At 44.0% G+C, this 19850-nt stretch overlaps 1 protein-coding gene across 4 annotated transcripts in view; it reads left to right on the top strand.

Moving 5' to 3' along the window:
* The window catches only part of APP (amyloid beta precursor protein), a 413913-nt gene that overhangs the window by 362624 nt on the left and 31439 nt on the right, over positions 1 to 19850 (top strand). For all 4 annotated transcript variants that reach the window (XM_082247698.1, XM_082247697.1, XM_082247700.1 and 1 more), the window contains 2 exons: positions 3357 to 3485; positions 6373 to 6472. In XM_082247698.1, coding sequence (XP_082103824.1) covers positions 3357 to 3485; positions 6373 to 6472 — 229 coding nt within the window. The remainder of the gene's footprint in view (positions 1 to 3356; positions 3486 to 6372; positions 6473 to 19850) is intronic.

Here is a 19850-nt window from a genome sequence, read left to right as displayed (position 1 = left end):
ACTGAGCAATTGTCATTCAAAGTGTGAGAGTGCTGAAAGCTGAAAATTGGTCTGGGCAGGAAGGGGGTCTAACTGCTCTGTATGGAAGCGGTTAAAGAAAACATAGTGCTTTCTGCTTCTAGTATTTATTGTATAAAGCCTAAATACTCACAAAAGTCTATAAAAACCATGCATATCATCAGCACATGTTGCTAATACAAAGGACATCCAAAAGTACTGGCTCATCCACCTGTACGCGTTGCGCCCTCTGTTGGGCTGCTTCAGCAAGTGGGGAGCCATCAGTAATCCATAGTGTATATATATATATAGATATATATATAGATATATATATATATATATATATATATATATATATATATATATATATATATATAGATAGATAGATATATATATATATATATATATATATATATATATATATATATATATATATATATATATATATATATATATATATATATATATATATATAGATAGATAGATATATATATATATATATCTATAGATGTTCCAGTTACTTACTAATTATTCTTAGTATTACTAGTAACAGTAATATAAAAAATGTTCAGCCCTCCGCACTACCCATAGCTTATAAATAATATTTTTACATTCAAATACTGCAGCTATGTACCTTGTTTGCTGATCTGTATACCACGGTCATGTGATACTCTGCAGGGTCTGCCCAAGTCCAGAGGTGTTCATGTAGGAGGAGATTTCACTGCCTCTTGAAATCCACTACAGCCTGTGCCCTCATGCTTTTATGAGAGGGAGATCATCCATCAATCAAGATGTGACATCCCACCCACTGTGTTTTTTTAGTTACTAGGCATGGAGGTGGAGGGAGGGACTGGGCTGTCATTTAGGCTCTGTATACATGCCCACATGTGGGATGTTAATACCATGTGACCTGAATAGCTCAGCTAAAACCAGGAAGTGTTATATCCAGCAATAGAGATCAAACTGAGCATGTGCAGCTGAACTACACTTACTATGCTTATCTGGACTTGCCCAGAGTGAATGTGCAGGAGGGAGAGGATCTGTTCATACAGGATCACACAGCCTTTTTACACAATGAAGAGGATTAATCACTTAAGTTCCACAGTGAGTATAACTAGCATGCTATTCTGCATCTACAGACAAATCTTACTGTTGTGGGTTTAGTAACACTTTAAAGAGTGGTCCAGGTCTGATGCTCAAGTGTCCATTGTAGCTGCTTTTGGCTGTGGACACAGGCTGGCCGACCGCCACCTTAAGCAATCTGCAGCCCCATTCCCAACAAACCTTGATGTCCATTTTTTGGGGTTTCAACACATCAACTTTAGGGGCAACAACTTTTAGATTCCAGTGTAATGAGCTAACCAAAGTTAATTACTGTACCTGGTAATGATCGGTGTATATATTCCAGTTTAAAGTTCTTCGTAGAAAAGACAGATTGCAGGCAGACACACAAAGCCAGACACTCTGGTGAAGATATACACAAGTGGCAATGCTCCCACCTTTCGGTATTCCTCCCATACAGTGCATTTTGGGCTATAGTAGAAAGATTTTAAATATAGGAGGCAAGGTCTAATCTATATCTTAGTCTTTGCTGTTTGATAGGGCCAGTATAATATTTTTTTATCTGGTTTGTCTTCATGTCACTTCATTCATAACAGTCCCACTGGTCATCTTTCTCTACAGCAGCCCCTACAATAGCAGAACTCCTTTACTTGGCATCATTGCATACAATGAAGGGCTATTAACCCTACATTGTACATGGAGGAGGAAGGAGTTTGATCATTGCTTGGAGGAAGCTTGGTGGGTCAGGTTGCACACCTATAGGGACTCTACTGGAGAGAGGAATAAGGTAACTATTACACCCAATTGCTCTATCCCTTGGTAAAACCAAGCATTTACCACTTGCAGTGGAGAGGCATTGCAATGGTAGGTTTTTTTTTTTTTCTCGTGCCCACAGTTGAGCTTTAAAGATAGGGACGATAATGCAAAAAGTGGTCACCACCTCCACCTATAACCGGTCTTAATGGTAAGAAGCACTGGAAGGGCAGACGCAGATCAAGAAAAACGAAGAGATTTCCAGTCACAACTTACCAACCAGCCAGCGACCTACCGAATTGCACTGTCTAGGGGTTTGGTTGCACACATTTGCAAATACATGCGTAAGCTGCAGGCCGCGGCAAGGCACCCTGTAATCTGCAGTACCTAACTCTACAATTTAAAGAGTCTCTACAATGAGAGCACATGCATTTAATGGGATAAATGGAGGACAGGTGACTAGAGGGAGCCCACCCCTCCTTAAAGGCACAGGGTCACACTGAACATCCAGCATATCGCACAATGGCGGCAAAGGTGTCTGTGCGTTGCCTGGCTCAATATAGATATCAACGATAATGCAAAAAGTGGTCACCACCTCCACCTATAACTGGTCTTAATGGTAAGGAGCACTGGAATGGCGGACGCAGATCAAGAAAAACGAAGAAGATTAAAGATAGGATTAAAGATAGGGGACTGTAAATTTGGCCAAAAAATGTTTTTCGTCTCTTGCCATGTATACCTATGGATAAAGATATATTACTTTTTCACATCTAGCTGTGTCAGATGTGGAATTTATGAGTAATCCTTATAAAGTTAATCAATTTATTAAAGAAGAAAAGTCAGTTAAACTGGGTCAGAGATTAGCATAATTAAAACATTTAATGATGTTTGTTTGATGCTACTGAATGTACCATGCATGTTTGCAGATAAGGAAGCGACTCCATCACTAAAATAATTTTAGCAGCTGCATATTGCTTAAAAATAGATGGGAATTATTTTGTTTTTTAGGTTGAATGCAGTAAGCCGGAATTAATGATTAGAGTAGACTTTGTGATCAGCTACCCATAAATTTTTAAAATGCACTCTTATACCTGCTGCTGTTGATCACAGCTGGGTGCTGTTGCCCAAATCAAACAGTTTGGGTTTCTTGCCTATCTGCACAGATAAAATGGTTTGTTGCAGAACATTGCTTGTTGAAACCAGCTTCAATGACACAGATGTGTAAGATTGGTCAGTGTTTCCCACCTACCTCACTGGTCAATACAAAGACTCCGACAAAGGTAGGGAGGACACGGGTTAGGGTACAACCAGGAGTCTGCAATTATTGTTTAATCAGTGAATTTTGGGTATCTAGAGAAGGGATCATAGAGGTGATGGTCTAAGGGTGTGACCAGTCACCTGGAGGTGCCTGCTGTTTGGTTCGAGCTGCTTTAAGAGCTAAGTGTCCCCAGATCTTCTTTAAGGATGCTCCTATGGATGGTTTGCCATCTGCTTTAAATGTCATGGACCTTTTTTGATTAATTCCCAATTTGTTCACTTTGCAGCCCCGCCATGTATTCAACATGTTGAAGAAATATGTCCGCGCTGAGCAGAAAGACAGACAACACACCCTGAAGCACTTTGAGCACGTCCGCATGGTGGATCCCAAGAAAGCTGCTCAGATTCGATCCCAGGTATATTGATTACTGTTTTCTTTAACTCTTTAAGTCATTTTTTTCTTTTCAGCTTAAATAGAATTACCTGTCTCTGAAGCAAAGTAGAATGTTTTAAGGAAAACCCTGTACTATTGTGCTTCCATGTTGTCTGCAATGCAGGAATAGGTGCTGATGTGGAAGATGAATCGTAGGATTATATTTATCCCTGTCTGGTCGCTAGAAGAGTTAATACAGGAGCTGCACATAGTAGATCATTGAGCCTCTAATGTGCTATTGATCTATAGCTGACAGATTTATGCATTGGGAAACAGATGACTACCACTGGCATGACTGAAAAAAAATGGCTTATGCTAGTATATTGTGGTCCAGAGTCAATTTGTAGATTTAATACAAGTGCTGCATGACTGCTGATCCAGTCCGTGCTGTTAATCTGAGCATCTTGTGGTCTATTAGTATTCAGATTGTGCTGCGGACCAATTTCTGTTAATCCATTAAGTGTAATAGCAGATGAGGAATTTTCCAGAGACTGAGTGTCTGTTCTCCAGGAAGATTGTACAGCGAAAGCGCTGCTGTAAAATTGCCGCGGTGGGCGTTTTCATGTCATTCGGATCTGTCGGCCAGCTGTGCTGCTGGAATTTCTGGCTAGGATGATAATGATACCTAATGTTGCAAGAATAGTCATTTCTGAAGCTAGACGCCCATTGCCGAGGAATGGACCCCTGCTAGGTGTATACACGTACTGTATCGGCCTTCGGGCTCCTGCAGCAGAGAGTGTTTATGAACGTTAGGGGGGTCTTATTTAAGTTCATTTACATTTTTCTGCAGAAGAACATTGAGCCCATTCACATCAATTCCCTACCCCAGAAGACACCTGCTATCTGCTGGCACACCCTACCCAATTTGGAAAAAAGCCACGTAACCTACTGATAGGGATTAAAATATTTCGAAAGCTAAACATGTTTTAGTAAAACCCCCTGTCTGTTGAATTTTTTTTTTGGTCTGTGTCCCATTGGGAAAATTTTCCATTACTCTGTGTCTCAAGAGACAACAGCAAGTAAGAGGCAGTTAATCCAAAGTAAGGGACTATTGGGTGTCACTGCACCAAGTGTCCCCTTTGGAAGTATTCCCCCTCTATTTCTGTGCTAATTACAACTCAGGCTATTAGATTTTTCTACCCACTTTTAGTCCCAGTGTCAATGGTACTCAATACAGAAAGAGAGGGTGATTCTGCCCAATGGGGATACAGACCGCAATAAAACGTGACACAGGTTCTAACTCTTACACACTGTGCCCCAAACCAAAAGAATATGGCTTTAGAAACTCTGGCCATCCACTGTTGAAATTTCATCCAGTTCCTGTTGAACTGGTTGAAATTTACTTAGGTGGCCCTTTCTGCTTCTTCCCACCCAATATCATTTGGCTAAAACATCCAAAGAGCCAGACAACAAATTGTTGGCTTAACAGCAGCTGTTTCCAATCAGATGCAGCCGCTGTTTGGGTATTGTACTGTGCCGGCTGTCGGAGCACAATAGCCATAACAGGGGATTCTTCCATCTGTGCTGTTTAGTATGGATGGAGGAATCTGTTAGATTTCTGTTTTTGTTCAACCTAAAGGCTGAAAAAAATGTGTGTGTGACCAGACCTCACATGGCTTACATAGAGTTGCAGAACAATGTTTTAAATCCTTTTGGATCTCCCAATTCCCCCTTTCATTGATACTGTAAGGAAACCATAAGGTCTGCCTCGTTTATGAACACTGCAACAGATCTCCAAAATATATTGTTTCTACAGACACTGTAAGGGATGCACGAAGCCTGTCCCTTCCATAGACACTGTGGGGAATCCACCAAGCTTGCCCCTTACATCGACACTGTAAGAAATTCACCAGATCTGCCCCATCTACAGGCACTGTATGGGATCTCCCAAGTTCGCCCCTTCCACAGGCACTGTAAGGGATCTCCCAAATATGCCCCCTCTACAAACTAAAGGACCCACCAGTCCTCACCTTTTTACAGGCACTGTAAGGAATACACCAGGACTGCCTGTTCCACAGACACTGTATGGGATCTCCCAAGTCTACCCAGTTCAGACACTGTAGGAGATCCACCAAGCCTACCCCTTCCTGACGCTGTAAGACAGCCCATACACTAATCTTTTGTCCTTCTCCGCTCAACCAGTGGGGTGAACAAAACAAAATGACTCAATTCCCCCATCCACACATTTAAGGTGGATGGGGAATTGACCCACTGTGCCTTTGTAGTCTGATAGCGGAGAGACTTCCCCACTATCAGAATACTCTGATCAGTTCTGGCTGTGACTGAGCTGCAAAAATCTAACAGGGCGGTTGTACAGCAGTCAATCGGTAGATCCACTTCTGTACAACCACCCTGCCCTTACATGAATCAAAATTCGGATGGTCTTTGCCTAACTGGCAAAATTTCAATGTATGTATTCCTGGCTTAAGAAATCTCCCAAGTTTGCTCCTTCCACACACACACTGCAAGGGATTCACCAGGTCTTCTCCTTCTACAGACACAATAAGGGCAACAGAAGTAACAAAGTGGTAGGCTACTCAATGTGCTGTCCATTCAAAATAAAATAGTCTTTAGCAGAGGACTTCTGAAGTCTTTGTGTCTATCTACTATTTTGTACATAAATCTTTCTATCATTGTGTAGCTTGTGTTAGTGTTAATAATTGTAGCGTTCTGCTGGGTGAAGTCTATCTTCCAAGGATTTTCTTTATTGATGGTCTGTGTTGTGCAGTATCAGCATAATAATGATTCAGAGAGAAGCGATGCCATATCTGAAATTTAGGAGTGCTGTCAGCAGAGTTTTACTATTTACAGTACTCGTAGGAAGCTGCCTTTGTGTTCAATGAGTATTAAACATGTCATATTTCTTGTAGGTGATGACACATCTCCGTGTGATTAATGAGCGGATGAATCAGAGCTTCTCTCTCCTATACAAAGTCCCTGCTGTGGCTGAGGAGATCCAAGATGAAGTTGGTAAGTGAGCTGTTTGGTGGGTATTAAAGTGCCCAAAGAAATAAGTGCCTGTGTTACCCATGGTAATCAGTTAGAATTTCCCTTTCCTGTTTCCAAGGAGGGTAAATAAAGGAAAAAGAAAAACTAGCTTCCAGGTATAAAAATGTGTATATATATATATATATATATATATATATATATATATATATATATATATATATATATATATATATATATATATATATATATATGTGTGTGTGTATATATACACACACACACCCTGTTTCCCCAAAAATAAGACCTAGCCATATTTTAGGGAATGGCTGCAATATAAGCCCTTCCCCGAAAATAAGCCCTAGTGAAAGTTGTTGTAAAAACATGTAATCTATTTTGTAACAAGATTATATAATGTGCAGTGGGTCTCCCTCTGTAATTTTATTGTGGCAAATCCCTTTTCTACCGCGCCACTGGCCGCTCACCTGACCCGCCTGAGATCTTCTCCTTTCCTCCCGGCTGTAGTCGGCAGCCTCTCCCCCTTCAGTGCTCGGAGCTGGGAAGAAGAGCTCCGGCAGGTCACGTGAGCGCCTAGCAGCGCTGTAAATAAGGTCTTTTTCACTATAAAGTTACAAAAGGAGACACACTGCACATTATATAATATAATCGTGCTACCGATTGACTGCTGTTACAAAACCGATTACGTAATTTTACAATGCATTGCCAAGGTTTATTTTTGGGATTACAGACAGTCATAATGCTGACTCCTGAGCTGATAGGGGGAGAGAAAACAGGAGACACAGGAAAAACATTTTTATCCCAGGTTTTTTTTTTAGAACATAGCGAGGGGTAAAGGACACAGCACAATCACTGTACTGTCTATTATGGTTTAAAAGATCAGGATTTTTTTTTTTTTTTTTAGGGTTACAACCAATTTAACCACTTGCCGACCGCCGCACGACTATCTACGTCGGCGGTCAGCCCCTCACAGGCAAAGTGACGTAGGGCTACGTCACTAGCTTGTAAGGGTCTAGGGAGCGAGCGCGCGCCCCCGGAGGCGCGCTCCCGAGTGGTCACGGACCCCCCCGCGCGTGTGACCGGCGGACCCGATGTCTGCCGGCCACTCTGCGATCGGCGGGGGAGAGGGAGAATGTCAGGCAGCTTGTGTAAACAAGCTGCCTGTCATTCTCCTCGCTGTATGAGAGCTGATCATCTGGATCTACTATGTAGATCCGTTGATCAGTCTGCATACAGCTGAAGCCCCAGCCAATCACAGTTAGAATCACGCCCCTAGGGACACACACAGCCCCTCCCTCTCAAATAAAGTTAACCCTTTCACTACCAGTGTATTTTTACAGTAACAGTGCATATATATAGCACTGATTACTGTAGAAATGTCACTGGTAACCCCAAAAGTGTCAAAAATGTCAGTCAAGGGTCCGATCTGTCCGCCGCAATGTCGCAGTACCGCAAAAAAAATCGCAGATCGCCGCCATTACGCGTTAAAAAAAAAAAAACAACAAAAATGACAAAAATCTTTCCCTTAGTTAGTAAACACAATAACTTTTGCGCAAACCAATCAAAATACGCTTTTTGCGATTTTTTTTTTACCAAACATAGGTAGCATAAAACAAATTGGCCGAAAATTTTAAAAAATTTTGATTTTTACATTTTTTTTGGGGGGAATTTCATATAAAAAAAAGGGAAAAATATTGCTATTTTTGCAAAATGGACGCTCTTTTTTTGTTTATAGCGCGTGATCAAAAAATCGCACAGGTGATCAAATACCGCCAAAAGAAAGCTCTGTTTGTGGGAAAAAAAGGACGCCAAATTCGTTTAGATACAGCGTCGCACGACCGCGCAATTCTCCGTTAAAGTCACGCAGTGCCGAATCGCAAAATACCCCCTGGTCGGAATGGGGGTAAAATCTTCCGGGGCTTAAGTGGTTAAGATCATCATGATGACATAACTGTACTTAAATAAATGTAGATTATTGTACATACCATAAATAAATAAGAAAACCCCTGAAAATAAGCCCTAGTGTGTTTTTTGTAGCCAAAATTATTATAACACCAGGTCTTATTTTCGGGGAAACACTATATATATATATATATATATATATATATATATATATATATATATATATACTTTTTTTTTTCCCAGTTGAAACACTTCCTTGTACAATATTAAAACCTCATCTTTTTTAATTATTCAAAGCAGAGCCAGATCATCCACAAGGCAGCCAAGGCAAGAGCCCAGGGGCCAGTGGATATGCAGGGAGCCCATGTAGTAAACCAGGGAGATTGCACAAATATTCAGCTTTGCACCTGCCTATCGCTTCACAGGGGATGATGTACTTGTAGGCAGTTCATGTCTGATAGGGCTGTGTCAGTATGATATGCAGAAGGGTTCTCTGTCTGTTTCATTTCTTATCAATGTCAGTTGAAAGGATGAGGGGGGGGGGGTGCAAGCTGCTACATTGCTTAGAACCCCAGTCTGTCTTAATTTGTGCAAGATTCAAGGTGATCTGTTAAAATACTGTAAGAACCCTTATATGAAAGCTGTTATTCTGTCTTGGGTCATCATGCTTTTTGCTATTGCAGCTCTGCAATCTGAGAATCCCCCCCCCCCCCCAACTTCTAATACTTTCCCTACTAGCAGTCTTCCGCCTCCTATTCCCGTTCCACTGCCAGCAATAAAATCAGCTGTAACATTGACCCAGGGGAGCGATGATGTCACTTTCCTAGTCATGTGGTAGTGCTTGGGCAAAGCATTTGGGTACTGGATCTGAGCGCTATCACAAGGGAAGAGGTAATTTGCTTCCCTGTACCAAGAATTCTGAATATTTTTACATTATAGAGACTGCTGTGGTGGAGGAGGGGAAGGGGGTGCTGGTAATGATTGTATAAAGGGGTCGGTGGCCTTTTTCAATGGCACTTCCACTTTGCCTTGTATAAGAAGGGTGACAATAGTCACATGTTTGTAGGTACATAGTTTGCTCACTAAACTAAAGCACCCTTCTTAAACATAACCATTCTTATCCCAAGTCAAATCCTTAACACTTAACGGCTAACTGTGACTTTAAAGAGGAACTTCACCTCCCTGTTTTAATTTTTTTTTTTCTTTCCATTCCATCTTACCTTTTGTATGGGTTGTCCATGAAAAATATACTCACGCTCTCAGTGAATCTATTGTTGATCTGTTGTAATCCACCGCACTATGTTGCACATGAGGTTCTGCGCCACCATCATCATCAGGAGCCAACTAGTCTCAAGAGTGGGAAGTCTTTTTTTTTTTTCTTTAATAACTTTTGATTCCTCGCACCGAACTCCTAAACTGTCACTATAATTCTGAACCATCTTCTCCTAACACTTTACTTCACAACTGCCACCTTAAAGCAGAACTACACCCATTGATTTAATGGTTTCAAAAAACAATTACTTTCCCAGCACATGCCAAGAATGTAACTGTCACATTGGTTGTGCTTTCAACAAAACTGTCAAACCATTAAATGGCTGGTGTCATAACTGATCACATGTGCAGCATCATGGCAGTTGAAGGTCAAGGAGAGGCCAAGATGGCAGTTTCCTTGGCTGAAAATGATAGGAGGGTTTAGTTCAGCTTTAACTCCTCTACCCCAGTGATTGCCCTTAAACTGTCACCTTAAAGTGGTTGTAAGGTCAGAAGGTTTTTGATCTTAATGCATTCTATGCATTAAGATCAAAAACCTTCTGTGTGCAGCAGCCCCCATTTCCCCCCATAATACTTACTGTAACGGACCGTGTGCCTGTCTCTCAGAAAGGGGCATATCGCCTAAACGGATTTTAACCCCTTGTCTGCTGAAACGGTCCGTTACAATTGGTGGCAAGCGGCGGGATTGTTCCTACAGCCAGAAGGACAGCTACAGGAGACACCATTGCTCTGGATTTTACAATTGAGGGCAACGCATGTCCCAGTACAGCGACCCTGACAGCACCAGCATGGAACCAGCAGTGGAGTTCGATGAGGGTGCCATGGATGACCGAGATGCAGTCCGCAAAGGCTTCTGGTACCAGGCACTGGGTATGGTGGAATACCAGCGGGGCGAGAGACTCCCCAAGGAAGACCAGCGATTGCAGAAGCGACTAGCCCTGCGGATGCCCTTCCTGGGAGAGCAGCCCCTGGAGGAATGGGTAAAAGAATTGAAGCTCCGGGTATGGCAGGAGATGTGGCTGGAGGATGCCTACCAGGCGCTCTGGTGGTATGGGGCACAGTACCTGCCCTGGACAGCCGAGCATGACAAGCCAGAGGGAGAGGAGTTTGATGGCCCTGGCTTGTTATGGAAGTCTTTTTCAGAGCTAGAATTTGGGAGCCCTACACAAGCCCGGTTCAGTGATCTCTTGGAGTGGAGGGAGAGTAGGTATGACTGAGACGACACTCACGAAATTGAGCAAGACCTGGTCCACCTGGTGACCCGGGAGATGGAGCTAGAACAGGGCTACCAGCAGCTGTTCCAATACTATGAGAAGGCTCAGCAGGAGAGCAGCAGGAGAGCAGCAGGACAGACCCAGAGCCAGACCCATTCAGAGGGGACGAGATGGTAAAGTTTTACTGGGAAGAACCCCAGGTGGCCAGTAGAGATGGGACCGAGGTCTCTCCACCGGTCCTGCAGGGAATTGGGAGCCCAGTCTCCATTCCCCAGTGTAAAGTGCAGGGAGAGGAGAGCAGCGTCCTCCCTCCCCAGCGGCTGGCTGAGTTACAGGGGGCAGAGGTAGTTGTGCCTGCCACCCAGCAGCAGAGTGATATGCCAGGAAGGCAGTGGGAAGTCCAGGGAGAGGAGCAGTGTCCTCCCTAAGCGGCAGTGTGATTTTTTGGGAATTGGGAGCCCAGTCTCCATTCCCCAGCGGCAGTGTGATGTGCCGGGAATTGGGAGCCCAGTCTCCATTCCCCAGCGGGAGATACAGCAGGGAATTGGGAGCCCAGTCTCCATTCCCCAGCGGCAGTGTGATGTGCCGGGAATTGGGAGCCCAGTCTCCATTCTCCAGCGGCAGTGTTATTTGTTGGGAATTGGGAGCCCAGTCTCCAGTCCCCAGCGGCAGAGTATCCAGCAGGGAATAGAGAGCCCAGTCTCCTTTCCCCAGCAGCAGAACTCTGTATTGGGAGGAGAGACAGTCGGTCTCCCTCCGCAAAGACTGGAAGTATGTATGGGAGAGGAGATTGTTGCCACCTTTCCCCAGCAGCGGATCATTAATGGGCAGAGTGTTCTATCGGGAGAGGAGCTTGTTACCCCCTCTCCCCAGCGGCAGCTACATGTACCAGGGGGAGACTGTAAGCCCCCGACCGGTGCAGATGGGACCGTGGTCTCTACACTTACCACACAGGGGGTAGGGATGGTCGGTCCTACCCCCCCCCCCCCACGACAGAGCTGTGTATCCAAGGGGGAGACAGTCAGTCTCCAGCCACCAGGCTCCAACCAGACTACTCCGGTGGTAGTGCTGGCACCAGGACAGAGTACCGCTGGTCTTTGCCCACTCAGCAACCCACCAAGGCAGCCTACCAGTCCCCTACACAGCCGAGGTGAGGCACCTGGACATGGACAAGCTTCTCCTCTACCCAGGTGTAGTAACCATTTATTGTGGGTGGGCTGTACTGTTTTTTTCTGCTTTATGGGTGGGCTGCTGGACTAACAAGGGCACTGACCGGCAGGAGGTCAGGTACCCTGTTAGTCTTTTTGGAAAGGGGGAGAGATGTGACGAGACCAATCTCGCCCCATTGCATTGGAGGAGCCTGGTTGCCCGCCTGCTGCCTTTGGACTATGGACCAGGCTTTAAAAGACTTTGGCTCCATGGCGATTAAACTGTATTCGTGGGGTCTGAGTGCCATTCACCTAATAATGTGCACTCAGACCTGAGCTATCTGGGGATATGTAACATGTCTATGTTTAATGTATAAAAAGTAACTTTATTTTAAAGCATAATACTGTATTTGGGTCCCCATGTGTGTAATGGAGTCTTGCCTCTATCTTGGAAGCTAAACCTTCTTCCTGTAAACTGTAAGGAACAGGAAGTCAACTCCTAATATGGTCATCCCAGGAAGTCCTGAGGAGACAGACTGTCTAAGGTGGCTCCCCATTCACCTTTTGTCAGGTGTGCTAATGACCTGACCTGTTGTCTGCTAAGGGAGGTATTGAAACTCACAGTAATGTGTATTGAGGGCTTGTTAGGGAACCATTGTTCTGTGTCTGACTATTGTTTACATTGATTGCCCCCTGGGGCTTCTGTCTCCTTGCATTGGTCAAAGCTATCTGACCAATCCCTGTTGACTCATTTTCAAGCCCTCATTTGCATGGGCTGGAGAGGACCTTATTGGGAACTGCAAGTACTTTACAATTGACCAATGGGAAAGCGGTTGTTGGGGGAAGGATGTTCCAATTTCTGTATAAAAGTGTGCTGTGTTCTTCCAATAAATGTTGTTCCTGCTTTAACCTCAACACGGAGCTTTGTCTCGTTCTTGGGGGGATTCACTGTATGCTGTTGGAGACTGATTGCTAGGAGTGTAAGCTGATGTATGCTTTTCCTGTTCGTCTGCTAGCAGCTATTCATGAGGTTCCAGGTTGGAGTGCTATTTTGTATCCAGTTCGAGAGTTTGGTGTCCTGCAAGTAGCTGTGCCTGTCTCTCAGAAAGGGGCATATCGCCTAAACGGATTTTAACCCCTTGTGTGCAGAAACGGACCGTAACACTTACCTAAACCCATCTCTACCCAGCAATGTTGCAGGAGAGACTTGACTGCCCTGGACACTCCCTCCTCATTAGCTAAGGCAGCAGCAGAGCGCCATTGGCTCCCACTGATGTCAATCAAAGTCAGTGAGGAGGGGTGGCACTAGCCACGGCTTTGTGTCTAAATGGACACAGGGAGCTGCGGCTCGGCTTGGGTGCCCCCATAGCAAGCTGCTTGCTGTGGGGGCACTGGTCAGGAGGGAAGGGCCAGGAGTGCCAAAGAGGGACCCGAGAAGAGAAGGATCAAGGCTGCTCTGTGCAAAACCACTTCACAGAGGAGGGAAGTATAACATGTTTGTTATTTTTAAGCAAAAAAAAAAAAAACGAGACTTTAGCATTACTTTAATTGTTGAAAAGTGATATTAAAGGCAAGGTTTAAAAAAAATAAATAAACATGTTATACTTACCTGCTCTGTGCAGTTGATTTGCACAGAACAGCCACAATCCTTCTCCTCTTGCATCCTCCGCTGGCACTCCTGGCCCCTCCCTCCTGCCAAGTGCCTTTAGAGCAAACTGCTAGGTATGTGGACACCCAAGCAGGCTTGCTCCTGAGCCACTGCTCTGCGTGTCCATTCATACACAGAGCTGCAGTTTGGCCCTGCCCCCTCTCTCTTCTCATTGGCTCACTGGAGGAGCAGGAGCTGTCTCAGGATGAGGAGAGAGAGTCTCCGGAGAGCTGAGGTTCCCGTGCACACACCGCTGGATCGAGATGGGGCTCCAGTAGTATTAGGGGGTTGGGGGAAGCTGCAAGAAAAGGTGTTTTACCTTCATGCATAGAATACATAAAGGTAAAAAACTTTGAGCCTTTAAAACCAATTTAAGGTGACAAATACTTTATTAACCCTTTAACATTGCCCAATCCTCACATTGCCTATGCCTAATCCTCACAATGTCAGACTATTGGCAACAAAACAAAATGCTTCAGCTTTAAAGAGCATGTTAAACAAAATATCCACAAGATTTCTCCTACACTGGAATTAGTAATTTATGCAAAAATGCCTCATTTACTTTGCCAAGTGAAACTGCAGATTTCAAAAATGTTTTTTCTGTATGGGATAGAATGAGAGAACCTTGCAGTTTCCTGCCTCTTCTTCCATTTACATATAACCTATAAATCAGACAAGGACAGTGAGATGAAGTAATTGATGGCTAATAGGCTCTTCGTGCCAACATTCAAGCGATCACTGAGCTTGCCAACTTGTAGCAGAATGTATTTGACCTGTCCCATATAATTATATAGAAATGTCTGTAGACATTACATCATTCTCTATAACATAAAAATACCTGGGGAGTTCCCCTACGAGAGAGGGATGCCTGTAATATGGCCAGTCGAAGACGACACACTTTACTACTGAGAACTCTCACTCCCAACAAATATAGGACACTGCCATGGGATTTAGCCAAGTTTTGATCCCATAAAACTGAAATATTTTCATGGAATTGCCATTTAAAAAGACAATGAACCTGAAACTCAGGGTTCTCTTACATAACATAAGTCAGGAATATTTGTATTGCTGGTACCTGGAGCTTGCGGTGTCAGTGGAGAGACCTGCTTCCGATTATCATCATTGTATGGATAGCTGCTAGGTACAGCACTACTTTCTACATTCTCTTGGAGACGAGTTATCCCTCAGTGTTGACTTTTTTAAAGACACATTTAGATAACTACCGTATTTATTGGCGTATAACACGCACAAGCGTATAACACGCACCTTCACTTTAAGAGGGATGTTTTAGGAAAAAAACATTTTAAATATTTAAAAATAACAGTACACTGCCCCTTTCATTAAACAGGCCCCCTATACATACTATACATTGCACAGTTCCCCCCATGCACACTACATGCCCCCTTTTATTACAAAGCCCCCTTTACATTGCACGGCCCCCCTGCACTCCCTGGAGACCCCCAGTCTCCTGGGACAGCCCTGACAGCGTACTCTAAAGTAAAAACAAAATCACTGCCAGCCCCTTTCCATAGATGCTTCCTACAATGTGTCACTGTTATTGTTGTAAACCGATTCCTCTAAATACCTCAGTAGCTCCGTTCTTTCATGGCCGGTCATGTGACTGCTCTTCTCTGACGTTCAATGGCCGGTCATGTGACCGCTCTCCTCCACCAATCTGAAGCTACACTCAGAGGAGGAGGAGTGGGAGGAGGAGAGCAGCCAGCAAGAACGAAGCTACCAAGGTATTTAGAGGCTGCATTTTTCAATGACAGTGATATATTATGTAGTAACGATCTATAAAAAGGGCTGGCAGTGATTCTTTTTTTAACTGCAGAGTACGCTGGCAGGGCTGTTCTAGGGCCAGGAGAGGCGGAGCGGACCGCCCAATCCCCGCCCTCCCCCCTCGTTGGAAAAAAAAAATATTGGCGTATAACACGCACCCACAGTTTGCACTATATTTTCAGGGGAAAAAAGTGCGTGTTATACGCCGATAAATACGGTATATATTTATTACTCGTGTACCACTTTATTAGGTACACCTTGCTAGTACCAGGTTGGACCCCCTTATGCCTTCAGAACTGCCTTAATTATTCGTGGCATAGATTAAACATTAGTCAGAGGTTTCGGTCCATATTGACATGATAGCATCACATAGTTGCTGCAGATTTGTAGGCTGCACATCCACAATGAGAATCTCCCATTCCACCCACATCCCAAAGGTGCTCTATTGAAATAAGATCTGGTGACTGTGAAGGCCTTTGGAGTACAGTGACCTCATTGTCATGTTCATGAAACCAGTGGTGAGATGATTTGAGCTTTGCGACATGGTGCATTATCTTGCTGGAAGGAGCCATCAGAAGATGGGTATGCTGAAGTCCTAAAGGAATGGACATGGTCAGCAACAATATTCAGGCTGTGGCATTTAAGCAATGCTCAATTGGTACTAAGGGGGCCAAAAGTGTGCCAAGAAGATATCCCCACACCATTACACCACCACCAGTCTGAACCATTGATACAAGGCAGGATGGATCCATGCTTTTCTGTCGTTTACACCAAATTCTGACCATCTGAATGTCGCAGCTGAAATCAGGACTCCTCAGAACAGGCAAATCTTTTCCAGTCTTCTATTGTCCGATTTGCATGAGCCTGTGCGAATTGTAGCCTCAGTTTCCTGTTGTTAGCTGACAGAAGTGGCACCTGGTGTGGTCTTCTGCTGCTTTGGCCCATCTGCTTCAAGATTCGATGTGTTGTACGTTCAGAGATGGTATTCTGCATACCTTGGTTGTAATGTGTGGTATTTTAAGTTACTGTTGCCTTTCTATCATCTTGAACCAGTCTGCCCATTCTACTGTGACCTCAACCAGGCATTTTTGTCCACACAACTGCCGCTCACTGGATATTTTCTCTTATTCGGATCATTCACTGTAAACCCGAGAGAGTGTTGTGTGTGACAATCCCAGTAGATCAGCAGTTTTTTTAAATACTCAGACCAGCCAAAAACCATGCCACTTTTAAAGTCACTTTCTTCCCCATTCTAATGCTTGGTTTGAACTTCAACAAGTGCTCTTCACCATGTCTAGATGTCTAAATGCATTGAGTTGCTGCCATGTGATTGGCTGATTAGCAAATTGTGGTTTAAAGCAATTGAACAGGAGTTGCTAATAAAGTGGCCAGTGAGTGTATATAGATTGCATAAAGTAGAGCTAGTAGTTATCAAAGCTGTTAATTGCTGATGGGCCTGGGAGGTATAGCCATTCTGTTATAATTGAACTCCACACAGACATTCAGATATAATGGAAATGTGTGCAGCCATGTGGACTTCTGTGCAGCCATTCTGCTGTAATGGACCTCTGTGCAGCCATTCAACTGTAATTGGACCTCTGTGCAGCCATTCTGCTATAGTTGGACCTCTGTGCAGCCATTCTGCTATAGTTGGACCTCTGTGCAGACATTCAGCTGTAATGGACCTCCGTGCAGCCATCCAGCTGTAATTGGATCTCTGTGCAGCCATTCAGCTGTAATTGGACCTCTGTGCAGCCATTCAGCTGTAATTGGACCTCTGTGCAGCCATTCAGCTGTAATTGGACCTCTGTGCAGCCATTCTGCTGTAATTGGACCTCTGTGCAGCCATTCTGCTGTAATTGGACCTCTGTGCAGCCATTCGGCTGTAACGAACCTCTGTGCAGCTTATCAGCTGTAACGGACCTCTGTGCAGCCTATCAGCCGTAAGGGACCTCTGTGCAGCCTATCAGCCGTAAGGGACCTCTGTGCAGCCTATCAGCCGTAAGGGACCTCTGTGCAGCCTATCAGCCGTAAGGGACCTCTGTGCAGCCTATCAGCCGTAAGGGACCTCTGTGCAGCCTATCAGCCGTGTTGGAACTCTGTGCAGCCCTTCAGCCGTGTTGGAACTCTGTGCAGCCCTTCAGCCGTGTTGGAACTCTGTGCAGCCCTTCAGCCGTGTTGGAACTCTGTGCAGCCCTTCAGCCGTGTTGGAACTCTGTGCAGCCCTTCAGCCGTGTTGGAACTCTGTGCAGTCCTTCAGCCGTTTTCAGCATTTCAGATGTAACGAAACAGCAGCTGCAGCCTTTAAGATGTACTGTGACTCTCTACAGCCTTTAAGATGTACTGGGACTCTCTACAGCCTTTAAGATGTACTGGGACTTAATACTAGTCCTGTAATACCAGAAATGGGTTCTCCTGTTATATATTTTAGGTGTCTTAACTGCTTTACCAAAAAAGCAGTTATAGTTATAAAATATAGGAACTTGGAGGTGCCTGCACATACATACAGCATCTTTTAATTCTCTTATCTCTTATTCTGCCTAATTGTTTTTTTAGTTTTTTTTTTTTTTTTTTTTTTTAACACATAAAAGGAAAAAGAGGTACAAGACAAGCGAAGTGCAATAGTACAAAGGTTTCAAAACAGAAAACAGAAATGCCTAAATTGTTTTATCCATCAATGTTCTGACACTTCCTGGTAATATTGAAGCTTTGTTTCCTTCATGCCCCGCGCATTCCTATTTGCCCATCACTATAATGGCTAATGTATGTGATGGAAATGAGGAGGAGGAAAGCCCATTTCATCCCTACCAAAAAGTGCCAAAGTTTTTATTGTATAGAACAACCTGGCACAGAGAAAACAGGTATGTGGTGCTTGTCCGAACTTTTGTCCGAACCTGCTAGAAACGTTTTATTTATTTTTTTGTGACGAACGCTTAAGGCTCCGTTCACATGTAGGCGTTTTGGGGCGTTTTTGGGGAGTTTTTCTGCTCTATGATCAGCTCTCAAAACGCCCAACAAGACAAATCCTATTCATTTCAATGGCCCCTGTTCACATCTGAGCGTTTTTACGCTGTGAGCAAATCGCCCAACGCTCAAAAAAGTAAATGAGCTTCTTTTTGGGCAGATTACAGGCGTTTTCCATTGGTCTCTATTCAATCTAAAAACGCCTGCACAAAAAACGCCTGTAAATCGCGGTTGAAATCGCTGTAAAAAACGCGCGAAAACGCTACGCTCAGGTGTGAATGGAGCCTAAGGCTCCATTCACACCTGGGCGTTTTTGAGTGTTTTTCAGCTCCAAAAGCGCTAAAAAAAAAACATTCCAAAGCGCCCAACAAGTAAAACCCCATTAATTTAAATGGCCCCTGTTCACATCTGAGCGTTTTGCAAAACGCCTGTAGCTGAAAAAAGTACATGAGCTTCTTTTTGGGCTGATTACCAGCGTTTTTGATAGATGTCAATGCCTGCCTCCAAAAACGCCTGAAAATCGCGGTAAAAATCGCGGTAAACGCTACGCACAAGTGTGAATGCAGCCCTAAGAAGGCACCCACTGCCTCTTCAAAAATGCCAGCCCCCTTTCCCCAACACATCTCTGCTTTGACAGACATCAAGCTTTTTGTTCCTCTGGCATGTAAACAACATTAAGAATCTTGTATTGTTTCTTATAGGGCGCCGATCCCTATTATATTACAGAATGGCCGCAAGCAAAACTCACATTTTGATTTCAACTGGAAATCCCCTTAAAGCATGTCTTTAAATAAATTCATAATTATAACCTAGTGACATGTTTTATTTAGAGACTGTCTTCCCCCCCTTAATATTGTGCCTTCTATCCCATTATGCATATGGTGTGATCATTGTTTTTATTGCTTTTTGTATCTCATACTAAATCATGCCAGCGCCCAGAGCAAACGTCCACATTAACTGTCCCTCGCTCAATCACCAGCTCATTTTTCCCTTCCAGCTTCCACACACAAAGCCGATGTACATATTATTCCAGAACTAAGCAGAATGTCAGTGCTGTTTTGTGGCTGTTGTGCCCTCCTTACACTTCCCGTGTCATTTATTTGTGTACATTCAGATGTGATTATGGCTTTTGCTGTCTGCTGTCTCATCTTCCTTCATTCCAGAGGTTCTTGGCTCATTAGGAGCTCTCTCTCTGCTCGTTCTCTGTGGGATCCCGCTGATAGAAAATTTACTTAGCAGAGCAGATCTGCACTCGCTGCCTCCTTGGGTTAGTCATTAACGTACAGCAGTTCTGTGAAATTAGCCATTTTATTTTTATAGTCGTACCCCAGATAATGTCAAGTTGTTTTAAGGAATTCATTTCTTCAGCTAAAGCGGAATATTGTATCAAAGGGGGGCTGTCACTGTGAATCAGAACTAGAACTGCAGGTTGTTGTGTACATTCTCCTTCACAGTTC

This window comes from Pelophylax lessonae (genome assembly GCF_965119305.1).
Source record: "Pelophylax lessonae genome assembly, chromosome: 2".
Classification (NCBI taxonomy): domain Eukaryota; kingdom Metazoa; phylum Chordata; class Amphibia; order Anura; family Ranidae; genus Pelophylax; species Pelophylax lessonae.
This window is presented reverse-complemented; position numbering and strand designations above follow the sequence as displayed.